Consider the following 17,543-nt stretch of genomic DNA (forward strand, 5'->3'; position numbering starts at 1 on the left):
TCTTTTAGCACACACAGCAGAGTATTCTAAAGCTTTGACCGATGGGTTGATTAAATCTCAGGTCACAGAGAAAGTTGTCTCTAATATTCATGCTTTTGTGTGCTTAGCTTTTATACAGAATATGGACTCCTGAGGAGCTAACATTTAACTTCCTGGAAACTGAATTATATTCTAAATTCTCAGGAAGAGGATGCTCTTTGGAGTAAATCTGACAAATTCGTTTGGAAGCAAATGGTCACTTATTGATTTATTTTTTTTTATAAATGCAGATTTCTACATGGCATGTTTGCAGAAAATTAAATGCACCAGGAGTTAAATATTTCATGAATGACTCCCCCGTTTCACTGGTAAATCCTTTGTAGTGAAAAATGCATATCAGCAAGTAACTGAGATTTGTTCTTTACATGAAATCACCTCCAGCTGAAATGAAGGATTTCCAGCTATTTAGTTTATGATAATATACCTTAACCAGCACTGATAACAAGTGGAGAACACAATTCTTCATGTCATGTCAGTCTCCATTTCTCACTTTCATGGTCCTGTTGTGATTATACAGAGCCTGGATACCTTAGCAAAATATATTTTGAAATGTTTCCTGTGAAGATGATTGTCATCTGTGACATGGCAGGAGTGATGTCCCTTGGATTTGATAAATCTGGGCCTTCTGCCTCTTCACCCCCAAACCCAGGCTCATGATTCGGGAAAGCCCACGTTATAGGAAAGAGTGACTCAGAAATGCAGCGAGGAAGAAGACAGAGGCGGGGGCTGCGGGCCGCCAGCACTCATACAGCCCTGCTCACCAGCAGCCTCCTGCACCCTGGCTCATCCGTGAGATGAAACAACAAGACAGCCCTCCCATAGAATGTCGCTTTTGAAACTCCTCCCAGAAGAAGCCCCTTCAGAGCTACTGTGACTCACGCATGCTCCCTGTGGTAGAGCTCGTAGTGCTCACGAGATTTCCCAGGAGTTATTGACTACTTCTGGTTGATGGGTTTGGAGCAGATGTGTGTGTGTGTCACCTCTGAATGGAAGCCACTTAGAGCAGGAGAATATGGGGACTCTGGAAGTCACATATTGAGATGGCAACATCACAAAATGGTAGAGCCTCCATCAGCCTGGAGCAGAAGCCCCAGCCTGCCCACGCTGGATGTTAGCATGAGTGAAGGATAAACTGTCTTGTGCTAAGCACTGAGACCTCTGGGTTAGTTTCTCCCTGCAGTCATAAGCTAATTCTTTCTCCCACTCTTGTCCCCAAACCCACCTCCAGGCCCGTGAGGAGAAGAGCACACACTGAGATTTTGAACCGTGCCTTGCATCTCCACTCAGAAAGGTTCTTACCATTTAGCAAGAATATCGATTTGTAAATCCTGGCTTGTAGTCTTTGAAATGTGACTTTTTTTTTTTTTCTTTAAGTGACTAGCCTGCCAGGCATCCAAAATGCTATCATCTACTATTAGATGGCTGCCATTTTGTCATGTGTTGTTTACTTGACAAATGGATTAGGCATAGCCCATTTAGAATACTAATATCCCGTAAGGCCTTTTATGCTGAAGGTTTTAATAAACTGTTTCTGATCCTTACATCTTTTCAGTGATACTTGTAAAAATCTCAGATTATAAGAAGATAAATAGAGCTGGAGCGTGCATGTTTCAATGGCTTGACAAATGTTGCCAACTAGATTACTATCAAGACCCATATTCAGAATTAAATTTCCATTTCTCAGGCTTCACCTTTAGAGCAGTTCTCTACTTTCAGTTTTTAAAATTGGAACTTTCTGTTTCCTAATCTGAAGGCAACCAACTGGGAGGAGAACCTTGCGATGGAGGAGTAGACCTGTCTCTAAGGCTTGGCTTCCCTCTTTCTCCTCCCCACTTTCTTCGCATTCCCCATTTGCTAGGAGAGTGAGTGGATCCAAATCAAAGCCACGACTGAGCTCAGAATTCTAGTCTGATTCATGGAGTTGGTGAGGTGGGAGGGGTAGACTAACAACATTAAGCTCCTTCTCACCCTGTTCATTAGCTCCATTTTTGCTTTTCTGCATTAGAAATCAATTGATATATTGTCTAAGACTCTAAATTAGGCATAATCCATAATTATTTTAGTGTAAAGAAATTTATTTGCTGTCAGCGGTAACCATCTTCAGTATAAGTGTGGCATGAGAAATGTAACTTAAGGCTGGGCCTTTCGGCTATGCCAATATGCATACAAGTAAACATATCCAGGAAAAAAGAGAATGATAGATCATTTTAGACGGAAAACCTACATCACCAGACTATTCATTTAGAATTCCTGTGGTTCCAGCCATAATCTCATAAGGGGACGTGTGCAATGGAATCATCAGTTCCTTTAAATGTGCATATGAAGGTCTTTCTGGTTATAAGAAATAGCCTGTCTCAATTTATCCTATAGATTGTTCCACATATCTATGGCTATGTAACAAATCGCCCCCAAATTTTGTGGCTTGAAACAACAATTTATTGGTTTTCATAATTCTGAGGTTTTGTGACCCCTCAGATGGTCAACATCTGGTTCTCTGTTCTCAAATGGTTCTTCTGCTACATGTGGTTTAACAAGTCACTTGCTCAGTGGCTTTTATCTGGGAGCTCAGATGGGCCCAGAAAGTCCAAGATGGTTTTTCATCTCCCTAGGGTCTCCTTCTACTGGCTTCCCATCATGTAATCGTGTAGCTCAAGCTTCCCAGAGGGAACTTATGAGAGTCTAAGCCCCAGTGTGCAATGCTCACCATTGCTTGCATAATTCTTGCTGGAATCCCATTGGCCAAAGTACCTCATGCGGCCAAACCCAGAGTCATCGTGAGAGGGGACGACAGGGTATGGATGCTGTGAGGCGTGCTTCCTATGGGCCACCCACAGAACAGTCTACCTAGCACACCAACGAAGGCTTGTTTTAGTTCGCAAGGTGGAAGACGTCTCAACCACAACCACTATTCTGGTCAGCCTCAGAGAACTGGAACATTGCCTGGGATACCAAGAGTTTTAGAGGCCTGGTTATCACAGTACAAGAGGAGTAGGTTCTTGTTCTCACCTGTGGGGTGTTCTGTGATGCTGCAGTCACTCACTGACCGTCTCTTCCTGTCTCTATGGATCCTCTTGCTGCCTACTGGCTTCCTTCTGCTCTTGACACCTCATCTCCTCTGTTGACTCATGGTTTCTCATGCCGTCTTGCCCTTTGGCCTTTGTTCCTGCTCCAAACTATTGACTCGCTCTCCCTCTCTGCCTCATAGTTACCCTCTCCCTGAGAAGGACAGCCTCATCATCTCAACAGACCCAAACATGGCAGCTGCCTTGGTCCCACAGCCACCCCTGACTCTTCTCACCTCGGTCAGGGGGGGCGGGGAGGTCAGTGCAGAAGGACATGCTGAGCAGAGCAAGCATTCAGAGAGGAATAGTGTCCCCTTCTTTCATAGTTAACTGTGATTAGATTTGGAGGTGGGTGGAGAGAGGCTTCCCTTGAGAAGCACAGTGCCCTTTCTCTCTTACTGCACCCATCCCTCCTTCCGCAGTCAGCTCTGTCAGCCCTGGAGCTGAGCCTGCTGGTTGTTGTCACTTAACCAGCTGCACAAGTGTGGAACAGGTGCATCCTTGGTCAGGGCCGCCAGTAGTCTCACCCGTATGGACTTTGCATTAAGCATGCTTTATCCTTTGTCTTAGATCTTTCAGTTAGATCATTGTCTACTCCTTCTTTCCTGGTCATTGGCTGTGCTAAACAAAGGAGGTGTGAAAAAGCCAGTATCCAAATAATCCCATGTGATGCAAAAAGCTAGATCATGTTGAAAGGCGTTGGTATTTTTGATGCTCTAACTTCAGTGCCTTATAAAGGCTTATAAAAGGCTTTTCTAAATTCAAGAGATCCTTAAAATATTGTTTTATATATGTCTGTACTTCTTATGCATGGACTATCTCTAGAAGGATTCACAAAACTTGGTAGTAATAACCCTCTCAGGGAGAAATGGCATTGCTGGGGTTGCTTACAGTGAATTTATGATCTTTTGTACCTTACAAATGTTGTACCGTGGGCATATAGTGCCTACTTTTAAAATTAACTTTCTAAAGCATGTCTTGTCTGCACTGTCGTAACTAGAGGCTCTTTAAAAGGCCAGGGCGGGCATGTGGCACAGTTCCAGCTGACACTATTCATGTGGAATGCCACGTGAAGAGGCCCTTGAGGTCGTGCTATGAGCAACACTGTGAAGGTCTTCTGTGGATATTCAGAAACCATTAGTACTTTTTTTTTTTTCCAACATCAGTGATAAACTTGGTAATTTCTATTGGTTTATTAGCTAAGCACCAAATAAGATGAGAGGGAGGGAAATGCCAGGGGCTCCTCAGGGTGTGGCGATGTGTGTCGACTGGAAGCTCCAGAACTTTCCAGAACCGGAACTCTGGCTCTGGCACTTAACACACCAGTGTGTGCCCTTAAGCAGGTGACTTTACCATTCTGCATCTCGGCTTCCTTATCAGTAAATTGGGAAGTGTAATAGAATTTACCTTTTGGGGTTATTGGTGAGATGAGATAAGTGAATGCATGGAGCAAGCTCAGTTTCATTCCTGGTACATGGAAGGTGCTCAGTGAATAATAGCCATTGTGATTGGATTTTTTTCCCTGTCTCATCTATTAAATGGGCACAGTACCTGCTGTCCTATATTCTCAAGTTTTTATGAATATCAAATAAAATAACCAGTTAGAGTGCTCTGAGGAATGAAGATTTGAACTGTTATCAAGATGTGTTCTATCATCTATTATTTCAATAAAATCATCTGCTAATTATCCACCTTTCCTTATGTACTATTCTCGATTCTAGCTACCAAGTGCCTTGTTGAAACTCTACTATGGGACATCCCTTTGGGCTAGGGGCAAATTAGAAACATGTTCCTTGGTGTTTCACAAAGTTTAGCTTGTTATTTGAAGAGACCATTACAATCTCTGTCTGGCACATAACCCCAGACTACTTTTCCTGAGGTGTTTTCATGGTAATGTAGTTGTGTAGATTTAAGTGTGACTTCGTTGATGTGCTAATTATGCAAAGCCATTGTCCATTTCTCATTGATCTTCCTTTCATAGTCTCAGACTCTGAAATCTGTGATTGAAAAGTGCAAGCATGAGCTAGAATGGACATTAATGTGCTCATTTTAATGGCAAATATTTAACAAAATAGAAAAAGTAACCATCCCCAAGTTGACAGCTGAATGAACACCTTTCATAGTCAAGATAATGTCACATGCAGTTAGTGAGGCCAGACACTGATGGGTCACCAAAGCAATAATGAGTGTGCCCAAGAGCATCCAGTCACATAAGCATATTTGTTTATTGGCTTAGAGAATAGATCATGTTACAGTCAGCATTGAACCTCCCATGTTGGAATGCGGAAAAGCACAAACAGACCAGAATGAAATGGTGGGTAGTACATGGCCTTCCAGTTCTGGAAACGAGCTGATATATTTTCTTAATTAAAGAATTTCATCTTTCACTTGAAAGAAAAGCAAAGATTTTATCTTCTTTCAAATGACAAGACTTCTTAAGTGAGCAACAGGAGAGCTATGTTTCTTGGGCTTAATATGAATCCTTTGTCAAAACTTCAGGTTTTTCTTTTTAAATATATGGTAAATAATGCAGGGGAACATTGGCTCTATGATTAATATGAACTTTAGGCAAAAAGAAATAAGGGAACCTTGACTTGTATTTCTTTTCTAATGATGAAAAGTTTACTGAAGAAGGGAGATGTTCCTTTCCCTTCTGTTGCAGAGGTTCTGTAGGTAATTTGCGAAGAGCTGCTTTGAGTGGAGTTCAGTGAAGGGAAATATTAAAAGGCCTTTCTGTTTATCAATACTCTGGGGTCATTTTAACAATATATCTGGTTTTAAGTATCAGGATGAATTATATTCTGAACTTGGACCTACCATTTGTCTCGTTTGAGCATGCTTTAAAATATCTGTGCAGGGGCGCCTGGGTGACGCAGTCAGGTGTCTGTCCCTTGGTTTCACTCAGGTCATGATCTCAGGGTCCTGGGATCAAGCCCTGGGTCAGGCTCCCTGCTCAGGGTGGAATCTGCTTGAGATTCTCTCTCTCACTCTCCCTCTGCCCCTCCCATTCATGCTCTCCCTCTCTCTCAAATAAATAGATAAAATCTTTAAAAATAAAAAATTAAAAAAAATAAAATGTCCATGCAAAGATTTTTTGTAAATTTCAAGCTGTGTGGCACTAATGTACTCCTTAGCCCTGACTAAACATGAGGCTGCTATTTCAAATTGGGGCTCCATTCATTTAATGTAATTGCATAAACAGTTTAGTTTTAACTCATGATTCTCGGGTAAGAGAGAATGACCAACATTTTGCAAGGCAGACTACCAGACAGATTGGCTCCTTGCTGGGCAGGGCGTTGACATCAATATTGAGAGCGTGGAAGTGGTGGTTTTTCTTTGTGAGACATGCAGAGCACATCACTCTTACAGAGAGAGAGCTCAATTTTCTGTAGCTATATTTGATTTTCACTTTGAGTGCTGGGGACCTAATGCTGTCCTTAGGCACTGAGTTTTTCACCTCTGATGACATACGTAGGAGGAGTGGGTGATTTTCCATGGGCAGCAGTCAGAGGCTAGGCAGGGCAGTTGCTCTGTCCTCCCCAAACAGAACCTACACCGGAGACAATTTTGTGGCTATCGGTGCAGTTAGCTTACGGCTTCTGAAGAAAGACTACATCTAGTTCATGACCTCCTCTCATTGTGAGGATTTACTCGTGTCTCCTTAAGTAAGTACCTTCTCAATTTTTCTTGAAATTTGAATTTTTTTTTCTTTAGGCGACACTGTGATTTAATGGCATTATCTTATTCCCTATAGAGTCTGAAAAGGTAAAGCAGGTGGAATGATACTTCCTTTTATATGGAACTAACAGTGTTCTCTATTGGGAAGGATGAATGATTAAGGCATGCAGGCAAAGTAAACAATCAGTTAAGAACTTAGAAATTGTGTGTAGCTGCTTAAGATGTTATGGGCTTTGCAATTTATCAGTACATCTTTTAGGAAGTGTTTTAGTTCTCCTACCCCTCTTCGGAAAGCTAGGCACGTAGATGGGATGCACTTGATTAGCCTGATACAGAAATCAGGCAGGTGAGCCATTTGTTTACTGTGTTTGATTCTGGAGTTCTCTCTCCATATGCCTAGTATGTAACATCAACTTGTTTTAGTGCCATTTATTTGTATTTTCCCTGAAGCTCATGTGTAAATTCAGAATTCGCATTTCAACAGAAAAATCACGAGAGACCTAAATAAATCTGATTAAATGATAAAGATATGCTTTGCACACATAGAAAGACTGTCTGGTGTATATTTTGGTTAGAAATAGTTAGATGAGGGATGCCTGGGTTGCTCAGTTGGTTAAGCATCTGCCTTCGGCTCAGGTCATGATCTCAGGGTCCTGGGATCGAGCCCCGTGTCGGGGCTTCTTGCTCAGTGGGGAGCCTGCTTCTCCCTCTGCCTGCCACTCCCCCTGCTTGTGCTCTCTCTGACAAATAAATAAATAAAATCTTTTTTTTTTTTTAAAAAGAAATAGATGAGCTTCTGTATCAGCCTCTCCAAGTTTAATGGACATGATTATTTATATATTGTAATACGGAAAAACAAATTTCTCGGATCTTAAACCACAGAATATGGATGTTTCATTCAGAAAACAATATTTATGTACATATAATGTCTATGTTTAGCCTAGTAAGTCCTGTTTTTGTATTTGTTTACCAGGAAGTATCCCAACTGCAATTGCCATCCGGTTCAAATCAGAACTCAATTGCTAGCAAAACATGTTATCAGCATTGTTTCATGTTCCTTTTATACATGTAAGCTCTCTTCCACACACAGACATGAGAGGATAACTAATTTGACAATATAGACAAGGGTTTGGTTTTCAAACCCAGTAGTATAAATATAAACACAGCTTTAGGTAGACTATGGTCAGATAGCCTATCTGAATACAGCCTCGTCTTCAACAATCTTAAATATCCATTTCTTTTCCCTTTCCCCCTTTCTTTTTTTTCTATAAATATTTATGTACTCCCTACGATGTGCCAGGCACTGCTGTGGCCTCTGGGAACACAATAGGGAACAGTAAAGACACAGTCCCTACCCTTAGGAAGCTCTCAACTTAGTGGGAAAGATGGGTAGTATCAAAATACACAATTACACAAATAATAAAAATCACACAAATCATTCAGTAATTAAGCTGTGGGAGCTGCCCTAGTCTGTAATAATAACATCCCTCTGTCCTCTCAGGAGAGCCATTGGTCACCCCCACCTGTCTTCATAAAATGAGAAGACATGATTAAACGCTTCCTTCCAGGGAGGAGTTGGCCGTGGGACAGAGGTCTACGTTGTGCTTTGTGCTCATGCTCTTCCATGTAGGGTGGACACTTCCATGTGCCAGGCACACTGTGTTGGTATTACGAGAGAGGGATGCCGAAGTGGGACAGGCCATCACCTTTGCCTGAAGGAGTAGGGAGAGAGCATGCATACCCTCCCCCAAAAATCTATTTATCTCTGTATCTATCTATATAATATACATCATGATTAAAACTAGGAATTTCAGGAACTCTTAGGGGGAGGGCGAAAGGCCTTCTAGTTTGGTGGATCAGCTAATGTTTCCATTTTAACTGATCTATAAAGAAATAAATTGGACTTTGATAAGGAAATATGGTGGAGAGGGCATTCCAGGTAAAAGGAATCGAGTAGACAAAAGCAAGAAGATGGGAAAATTCAGGGCATTTTGAAGGACTGACCCAAGAGAGAGAAACAAACAGACCAGCAAACCAAAAAATAGCTTTATGCAAACAGGAGGGAATAAGGTTGGTAGGATAAATTGAGGCCAGATCACTGAGGTTTTTCTATTATCTGTTTAAGGCTATACTGAACATTATCTGGTAGATCCCACAGTTTCAGAGGGTGACTGGTGAGAAAAGCCTGGAACTGGGCACCCCAGGACATCTGCTGCCTTGGTCTAAGTGAGAGACGGGAAAGGCCTTAATTGCTGGTGGTTCAGCTGGTAAATCAGTGTTTGGGGTTTGAAGCAAATTTGCAACAGTGCCCTGGACTTTCCCAAAGATAATTTCTAGAACGGAGAAGCCATTAGGCCTTTCCTCTAAACTCACACTTTCTAACCCATTTATATGCCAAGTTTTTTCTATTGGGAATGACATGGTAGCCTCTAATATAAATGCAGATATTTAAAATGGGAAAACCGTAAGGATGGCAGTGTGGACAGATTTTGCTTGACATCACTACAAATCGTTCTGACCTGATTTTAGCTGATTTATGAATAAATGATTATTCTAGTCCTGAGACTTAAATATTTAAAAAGTTAGCTCCGTTTTAGAGTTCATGTATAATACAGAACTGATTTTCTGGGCAGCGGACTTCCTCTCATTTCCTTCTTTTTAATACACTATAATTCTGATCTCTCCTTTTTCAGTTCCCTGCATGAAAATTATTTAAACGTTGCACGCAAATCTTTTGTGAAAGAAGAAAAGGAAATTCAGTTTGTGGGTCTCAGCAGGAGCTCAGCTAATGCAGCTTAAAAAAATGCCGAGAAGGAAGCGCTTATCTGCAGGCAGAGCGCCCCTGATTCTCTTCCTGTGCCAGATGATTAGCGCACTGGACGTACCTCTTGATCGTAAGTATTAACGTTTTAAAGCTGTAAAGCCCGGGAGTCAAAGCCTCCCCAGCATTTCCCATCACTGTGAGCTGTGTGAATGGAGAAGGTGTCTGTGTGACCCTGAAAAGCTAATCAAAATTAATTTGGCTTTTACCTACAGCACCTGGTGTTTATAAAGAGTCTCACCACAGAAATGGCCATTGAACCGGTCAGACCATTGCCCCCTCCCTATCATTATCTTTCTGCCTCCTCAGGTGTCTTTTGTGTACCATGGGGGCCCGGCAGCGGTGGAGAAGGAGCGAATTGTGGGCTGCCCTGGTCCTCCCAACGGGCGACTCTTGATAGAAGCGGTCCTGCGAGAAAACTATACGAATCACTTTGAAACGGTCATGGAGACTTCTCCATTTGTCCCCTCCCCACTACTCCATCCCCCGCCCCCTCACGTGCTCAGAATGGTCTGGAAAGATTGGGGGATGGTTTCTCAGCCAACCCCACGCCCCTCCGTATCCCCAGACTACCCATAATTCATTTCTCTCTATTCCAACAGGGCAAAATTCACTTTACATTATGAGTCTGGATCTAGGATGTGTATCTTACCTAAAGCCTAGAGAAAGATCTTTGGTTTAAAAAAAAAAAAAAAACGTGATCAAAGACCAAAATGTAAAATTTTGTGAAGAAAACAAGTCATGGGCAAAAACACTATTTAAAATGGAACCAGCAACAGCTACTATATCAGAGCCCACCCCTTTTCCTACCGGGAAAGTATACGCTGCAGTCTGCCTGCTCTGGGTGGCCTGTTGTGAAAAAGAAAGATAATGCTGGGTTCCACCTCATCCCTACTCTTGCAGTGGAAAGCAGAATTTCAGATTTGGACAATGACGGTACTTCAGATGCATCCTTTATTCTTGATCTGCCTGACCTCTTTAAATCCATTAGCTTCCTGAATAGAACATCTGTTTGGCAAGCTTTCCAAGGTGCAAGGAAGATAGCACTTTCCTGGGGCTATTCAATTGTTGGGATGTCTCTTTTTGCCAAAGAAGGTTGCAAGTCCCAGTGGGCAGACATTAAGGAGAGATGTGGTTTGCCCCACACTTGGTTGACTTCCTTTGCTATGCATTTATCATCTAAAGGACAATAAAATGCAACATTTTACTTCCTTTCAAAAAATATTCTTTGACCTAATTTCCATAAAAAAAAAATGTATGATTGGTTAAGCCCATTGGAGTTGGAATGCCCAAGTATAAAGAAGAGAGACAAAAGCACTTGAGAGAAATGGGCTTTTGTTCTCTCTTGTGTTAAATATATTCTCCCTTAATCTGACTGCTCAATCTAACAATCAGGGGGAAGCTGTCACCTACGGCTAACTCAATTATCGCTGCTAATGGAGAAGAGGCATAACCATGATGAAAAGAAAGTCACGGACAACCCAGGCGCTCGTGCATTAACCTTTACAAGTAGTAATGACAGGCAGCACTGCAGAATCATTTGAATTGCATGCTAATGTAATTTCTTCCCCGCCCCTGTTCCTTACACCCCAGTCCATCTGAGCTGCTCCTTGGCGCGGGTACTAGCAACCCCTCGGTGAGGAGGAATTCTGAAGTAGAAATATGCTAACAGCTGAAAACTTCAATTACTGACTTGCAGATTAACCATAGAAATGTAAAAACCCAACACTGGTATTGCATTTGGCTCAGATGGAGCATTGGCACTGTAGTGATGTCCAGTTGTTAGGTATTATTACCATGGGCCTAGTGATGTCTGGGATAATAGGATCAGACACGACACAGTATGTGACAACTCACATTAATTGTAGATTTCAGCTATTTTTCAAATTGAACATAATGACTTGTCCCGCACATGTACGGAATGGAATTAGCCATTCCTAGTCCTGGAAGAATCCTTTTTTGCCGAAAGCGTTCCTTTTGTTCTTCCATATATTTATGTGGGATGGCTGCTGCAGGAGTAAACAAAGCCATAATGGGAGTGTCTTTCTTTTACAACCTCACGACTTCCACGTTCACTGTACTGGTTTTTTAGGTCAAACCAAATAGACAAGATGCCCCTTTTATCTCCAGGGTGCTAACGTTCTTATTACTAACATCTGGTTTTCTTTAATCCTGTTTGCCCACTCACCTGCTGATATTGATGGGGAAAAAGCAAAACTTCTTGAAGACTGTAAGTGTCTTTCTGTAATTATTAGGCAGTGTGAAAACTTGACCATGTCTTTGTTTTTGAATTAATACTGTGAATTGAATGCACAGCTTTAGGAGTTGTGACTAACGTCTTTTTGAGCATGTGCATTTCCTATGGCTAAATATTTCATTTAAATACCAAGAAAGCAAGTTTAATATATGCCCTGCATGAATTCTGAAGACTCAGGTATTACTCTTTCTTTTACCAGTATGCTGCTCGACTAACTTCCAAGCTTTATTCGCATCTGATGTAACTCAATGAGAAAATTCACAAAATTTAAAGAAAATGGCTGTCTGGGTCTAAATGCCATTAAATGCTTGCTGGCATCAAGGCATGTCTTCCGGTATCTTCCAGACTGTGCCTCGCCAAACTTCTTCAGGACGGTGTAGGCTAGCATCCCAGCAGTATAACGGCCCGGTGAGATTGAATATTGTTTTGAAGCGAGCAAAAGACAATTAAGCAGCCCCCACTTACACCGTTTCTGAGGGGCTTGCTCTAAGCAGAAATTTCTGCTCAAAAACAGAGTTTTCGGGCATTTGAAAAAATCCTTTGAGATTGGATTAACCAGGAAAATCATGTAAAATCACCTTTCCCCCCTACTTCTTCAAAGCGTTTGTTAGTTGCCAGGTGACCTAAGCACTGTTCAAAGTGGTGCCCGTAGACAGTAGACTCCTGACAGTTAGAGGAGGGCATCTAACTAGCTCTGCGGCAGACATGTGAACAGAATTTCTGGGTTTGAAACCACCAGACTTGCACCTCTGTCACTCGCAGAAAAATATAAGGAATTGGACTGAGGCACTCCTCACAGTCCCCCCACCCGCCACCTGGGGATCCACCATTCGGGTGTGAAATTCCAGGCTTCTTTCCATCATCCCAAACTCTATACTCCCAGAGCCTAAAGGATCACTTAAAGATGAAGCTGGCCCAAATAAAAATGATTATGACAATAATTTTCACAGAGCCCACGCTGAACCATTACGGTAGTGGCACGTACTAAGAATTTTCCACAGATTCTTTTATTTACTGCTCCCAGTGGCCCTAGAAGGTAGATAACCACTTTTAAACCCCATTTTCCCTTCAAGGAAAGTGGGGCTTCCAGAAGGTAAGAAACTTGCTGGAAGTCTCACAGCTGGTAAGAAAGAATCAGGCGGGTTCTCGACCCGCAGCCCAAGGTGCTCCCCAGCACAGGGAACCAACAGGGCCTCGAGACTGAGGGTTCTTTGTAGGGTGGCAGAGGCTAGGAAGGGCAGCCGGCCGAGCGGGAGCATGAGACAGGGGTGGCTCTCACTAAAGGGAGGGGGTAAATGGTACTGTTGAGTATCCAGCAGTTACTAGGTGCATAATAAATGATGACAGGAATGAGCTCTGTTTTTGATCTGGGCTTTAGGTGTTATTTGGATGGTCAGAGCCAGCATTTAGTGTCCATTGTAGTGGACAGCAAGAAGACCAAACAAGTGAAGAGAATCATGTTGGCTGCTTTATAGGCCATCAGACATGGAAATGATACATTTAGCCCTGGCAACGATTAACCACAGTAAAGAAAGACAAGAGCAGAGGGCGATTAGTAAACTTTGGGAAATGCTTGGTTGGCAGGTGAAGGAGGTTTCACAAAGCACAGAGCATGGGCAGAAAGGGAAAAGCTTAAATGATCTAGATAAGTCTTTGTTGGGGGAGGGGGAGGGCTGTCCTGTAAGATGTTTAGCAGCATCTCTGGCCTCTACCCGACAGATGCCACACCACCTCCCGCCCCAAGGGTGACAACCAACATTGCTTCCAGAAATGGCCAAATGTCCCCCGAGGGGACCCTAGGTTGAGAACCCTGGTCTGTGTGAACGGCTCTCCCTGGAGTTATACAAGGCGGTGGCTTCTACCGGGAGAGTTTGGTTCTCTTCTCCATAGGATTTGAAAATAAATGATCGGATAGCACTTTGAAGAGCAAAATGGAAATGTCTCCTGTAACCGAGCACTTCCCAGTTCCACTGATCTTCTAAACGAGACTGTTTTATCTTTGCTGCTAATAGCCACTTACCTCCTGGCTCTAATAAGACATGCCCAGTCTCTAATTTACCCATCTTTTCAACGCTAACTTCCCAAATTGATTTGTTCCCAACATATATTAATTTACATTAGCACACTAATAAACTATAAGTCAGTTACTCTTTCCTAAGAAATGCCCATTTGCCTCATAACTTAAATTTTATTGAAAAGCATCATTGGAACCAAAAAAATCACAGGAATTTCTCATTGTTACATCAGAAGAGAAATGGTCTTAATATTAAGCTTGTATTGGTAATTATTTTCCCAAACTTGTAGTGGGGGTGAAATGGGCTCTGTGAATCCCTATAAAGTTACCAAAAGGAAGTTGTGCTTTGACTTCAAAGTTTTAGGAGACTTTTAGTTAAAAAATCTAGTAACATATGTGCTGCCACCACTGAAATTGCTAAAAACATTTGGAGCACAGTCAGTCAAGGGTAAGTGATTTTGACATAGAAAGAATGATTTTTATTATGATCTTAAGTGATTTCTTTACACTGTTCTTCTTTCTACAATTAAGTGGTACAGCCTCCAACCATTACTCAACAGTCTCCAAAAGATTACATTATTGACCCTCGAGAGAATATCGTAATCCAGTGTGAGGCCAAAGGGAAACCTCCTCCAAGGTGGGTGTGCTTTCTGCTCTGTTATAGAACTGAACATAAACATTGGTATTATGGTGATAGGTCCTGCCTATTGTCTTTCTGATGAATTGAAGTCAGATTGTTTTTCTTAGACACCCAGATAATTGATTGCATTTCTGGACTCACACCCTTCTGCAAAATGCTCCAAAATTATAGGGAGATGTGAAGGAAAGCCTTCTAAGGGCTCTACTGCCCTTATGACATGGGCAAACCTGTTTTCTCTGGGCCTCAGTTTCTTCTTCTATAAAATAAAGAAGTTGAACTTGATGGCTTCAAAGATCCCTCCTTGCTCTGTAGAGGTCTGTAAAATAGTCCTGAGTGGATTTTCAGACTTGGCAGGGCTCAGTACTGAGGATTCTCCATATGGATCCTGGCGTGAGCACTGCACAGAAGTTTAGAGGTGGGAGGGACATGAAAGGTTATCTGGTCCAACCAATAGATGTTGTAGATGGGAGACTGATGCCTGGTAATGCTCCTCCACGCTACTACTCAGCCCATGCTCCATCACTTGCGCAGTTATATATGGGAAGTTTGGAGAGTTGGATTATTATTATTAAAAGTAGTGTGGATTTTTAAATAATAAAGAAGTGAAAGTCTCTAGATCTTTCTTTTCCAAGTCTGTCTATTGCCAGCCTTACCCAACTACCACAAACTGGCACCTGAGAAAAAAATCAGCTGGTACTAAATACTGAAGTATATCAAAAACACCCTTTGAAGAGGTTTGCTTCAAAACAGTATGTTCTGCCATATTGTTAGAAACCTCTAGCACCCAAGCCCCAAGGTGATGTCATTTCATGGAGTCCCCCTTCAGGTTCACACTGATGTGACACTTCCTGCCACTCTCTATAAGGCAGGATTACTATTTTGGGCCAGATAGTTTTGCACTACTATTTTGCACTACTGTTTTGGGCCAGATAGTTTTTTGTTGTGGGAACGGGGACTGTCATGCGCATTAGCAGATATTTAGCAGCATCCCTGGCCTCTGCCTTCTCTCCCTCGGTAGCTCCCACTTACCACCACCTCCCGCCCCGAGATGTTGGGACAACCACTGCCACAGGGTAAGGAGTGGGAAGGGAAATCCCAGTGGGTGGGCAAAACACAGTGAGGTCTAGAGCTCCGTGCCTCTGTATAAGTGTGGCCACTGTGGATTTATGACTAGTTATAAAGTATTTCATTACGCGAGCGCCACAACTTCTGTTCCAGGCAGTCTTTTCTATAAATAAAACGGAAAAAGAAGAATTGCAGTTGACAATTTGAAATACTTCCTGAGGAATTTACGAAATCATCTCTTCTAGAATTGAGAATTCTCAAAATGTGTTTTATAGAGAATTACCACTTTAATAGCCAACATTGAAAACACCACTGACCTCGTTCTCACCCCCTTCCCCCAACTTACACTTTGCATTTTGCTAACTTGAAACTGGTCTGATCCCTTTCAAACGCACTCATGTACCGGTACCTGGGAAGGCCTTTCTTGTCACATTTCAGCCCAGAGCAAAATGTTATAGACAGGTTATCAACTCTGTGAACAATGGAGTTTACAATAAAAATGCTAATAAAGCTCTAAGAGAACGTGCCTCGGAGACCTACTTTCTGTATTTTCTTTGAAAAATGACAGGCAATTTGTGTGCCTGATTTCCTTGAGACAGATTTCGGCTAGTTCTAAATGAAGACATGTACCTTAAAATGTATGGCCAGCCCTTTTTTCTTTTTCTTTTTTTATTATGTTAATCTCCATACATTACATCATTAGTTTTAGATATAGTGTTCCATGATTCATTGTTTGTGCATAACACCCAGTGCTCCATGCAGAACGTGCCCTCCTCAATACCCATCACCAGGCTAACCCATCCCCCCACCCCCCTCCCCTCTAGAACCCTCAGTTTGTTTCTCAGAGTCCATAGTCTCTCATGGTTCGTCTCCCCCTCTGATTTCCACCCCCGTCATTTTTCCCTTCCTGCTATCTTCTTCTTCTTCTTTTTTTTTAACATATAATGTATTATTTGTTTCAGAGGTACAGGTCTGTGATTAAACAGTCTTACAGCCCTTTTTTCTAAGCTCTGATTCAATGAAACATTTTAGGTATGGAGCCCATTGCTCTTTCACTGAATATTAAAATGTAATCATTATCTCTAGAAGCCTACAAAACGGCTAGGAATTTGTGAAAGAGGAAGTCATCCTGTTTTTGTGGACTGTTAACAAGTTTAATGCTTGATGTGTTGGGCAGCTTCTCCTGGACCCGCAATGGGACACATTTTGACATAGATAAGGACCCTCTCGTCACCATGAAGCCCGGCTCAGGAACCCTCACAATCAACATCATGAGCGAAGGGAAAGCAGAGACCTACGAAGGGGTCTATCAGTGCACAGCCAGGAACGAGCGCGGAGCGGCAATTTCTAATAATATTGTTGTCCGTCCTTCCAGTAAGTGGGACTTGTCCACCAAACAGGACCCTATTTTTAAGGATGGCTCTGAGACTCAGCATCTGTGACCTCATCTAGATACTATTACAAGAAAGCAATGCCATTGATTCCAGTACTCTCACTTTGTTTTGCCTGAAAATTCTTGCTCCTTTCCACTAGCCTAATGCTTTGCCAACCCAGTATGTCTTTTATGCAAGTCCAGAATAAAACACCAGGAGTAAGAAAAGTGTTTCTTCCCCGAATTGATCAAATTATTAATTTCTCACGTATCTTATATATGAGCAAATTTCCGACAGCCCGATGGAAATAAATTCAGTATGAAATGGGTAATGGGTAATTAACATTTTTGTTTCGAAGTTTCACTGGAAATAGAGGGACCTCACTACCTTGAGATAATTGTGGCTCTTTTTGCAGTAGTCACTACCCACGTCCTCTCAACAACTTGTATTTAAAGAGCATGTATTTAAAGAATATAGCCATTTGCAGTTCTGGTCATTTTGAAAACTTGTTATTACCTGTGTTCATTATTGGGGAAAAAATTACAAATAACAAAAAAGAAATTGAAAAATTTACTCATGACTCTTTCCATTCAA

General features: G+C 42.0%; 1 protein-coding gene across 23 annotated transcripts in view; it reads left to right on the forward strand.

Moving 5' to 3' along the window:
* The window catches only part of NRCAM (neuronal cell adhesion molecule), a 267,353-nt gene that overhangs the window by 183,424 nt on the left and 66,386 nt on the right, over nucleotides 1-17,543 (forward strand). For 16 of the 23 annotated variants that reach the window (XM_078060012.1, XM_036084016.2, XM_036084012.2 and 13 more), the window contains 4 exons: nucleotides 9,473-9,673; nucleotides 11,813-11,830; nucleotides 14,403-14,508; nucleotides 16,754-16,950. In XM_078060012.1, coding sequence (XP_077916138.1) covers nucleotides 9,568-9,673; nucleotides 11,813-11,830; nucleotides 14,403-14,508; nucleotides 16,754-16,950 — 427 coding nt within the window. In that variant the 5' untranslated portion in view covers nucleotides 9,473-9,567. Of the gene's footprint in view, nucleotides 1-6,487; nucleotides 6,767-9,472; nucleotides 9,674-11,812; nucleotides 11,831-14,402; nucleotides 14,509-16,753; nucleotides 16,951-17,543 lie in introns of those variants that run through there. The other 7 variants (XM_078060013.1, XM_036084020.2, XM_078060015.1 and 4 more) reach the window with 2 other exon arrangements.

Source organism: Halichoerus grypus, chromosome 12 (assembly GCF_964656455.1).
Source record: "Halichoerus grypus chromosome 12, mHalGry1.hap1.1, whole genome shotgun sequence".
Classification (NCBI taxonomy): domain Eukaryota; kingdom Metazoa; phylum Chordata; class Mammalia; order Carnivora; family Phocidae; genus Halichoerus; species Halichoerus grypus.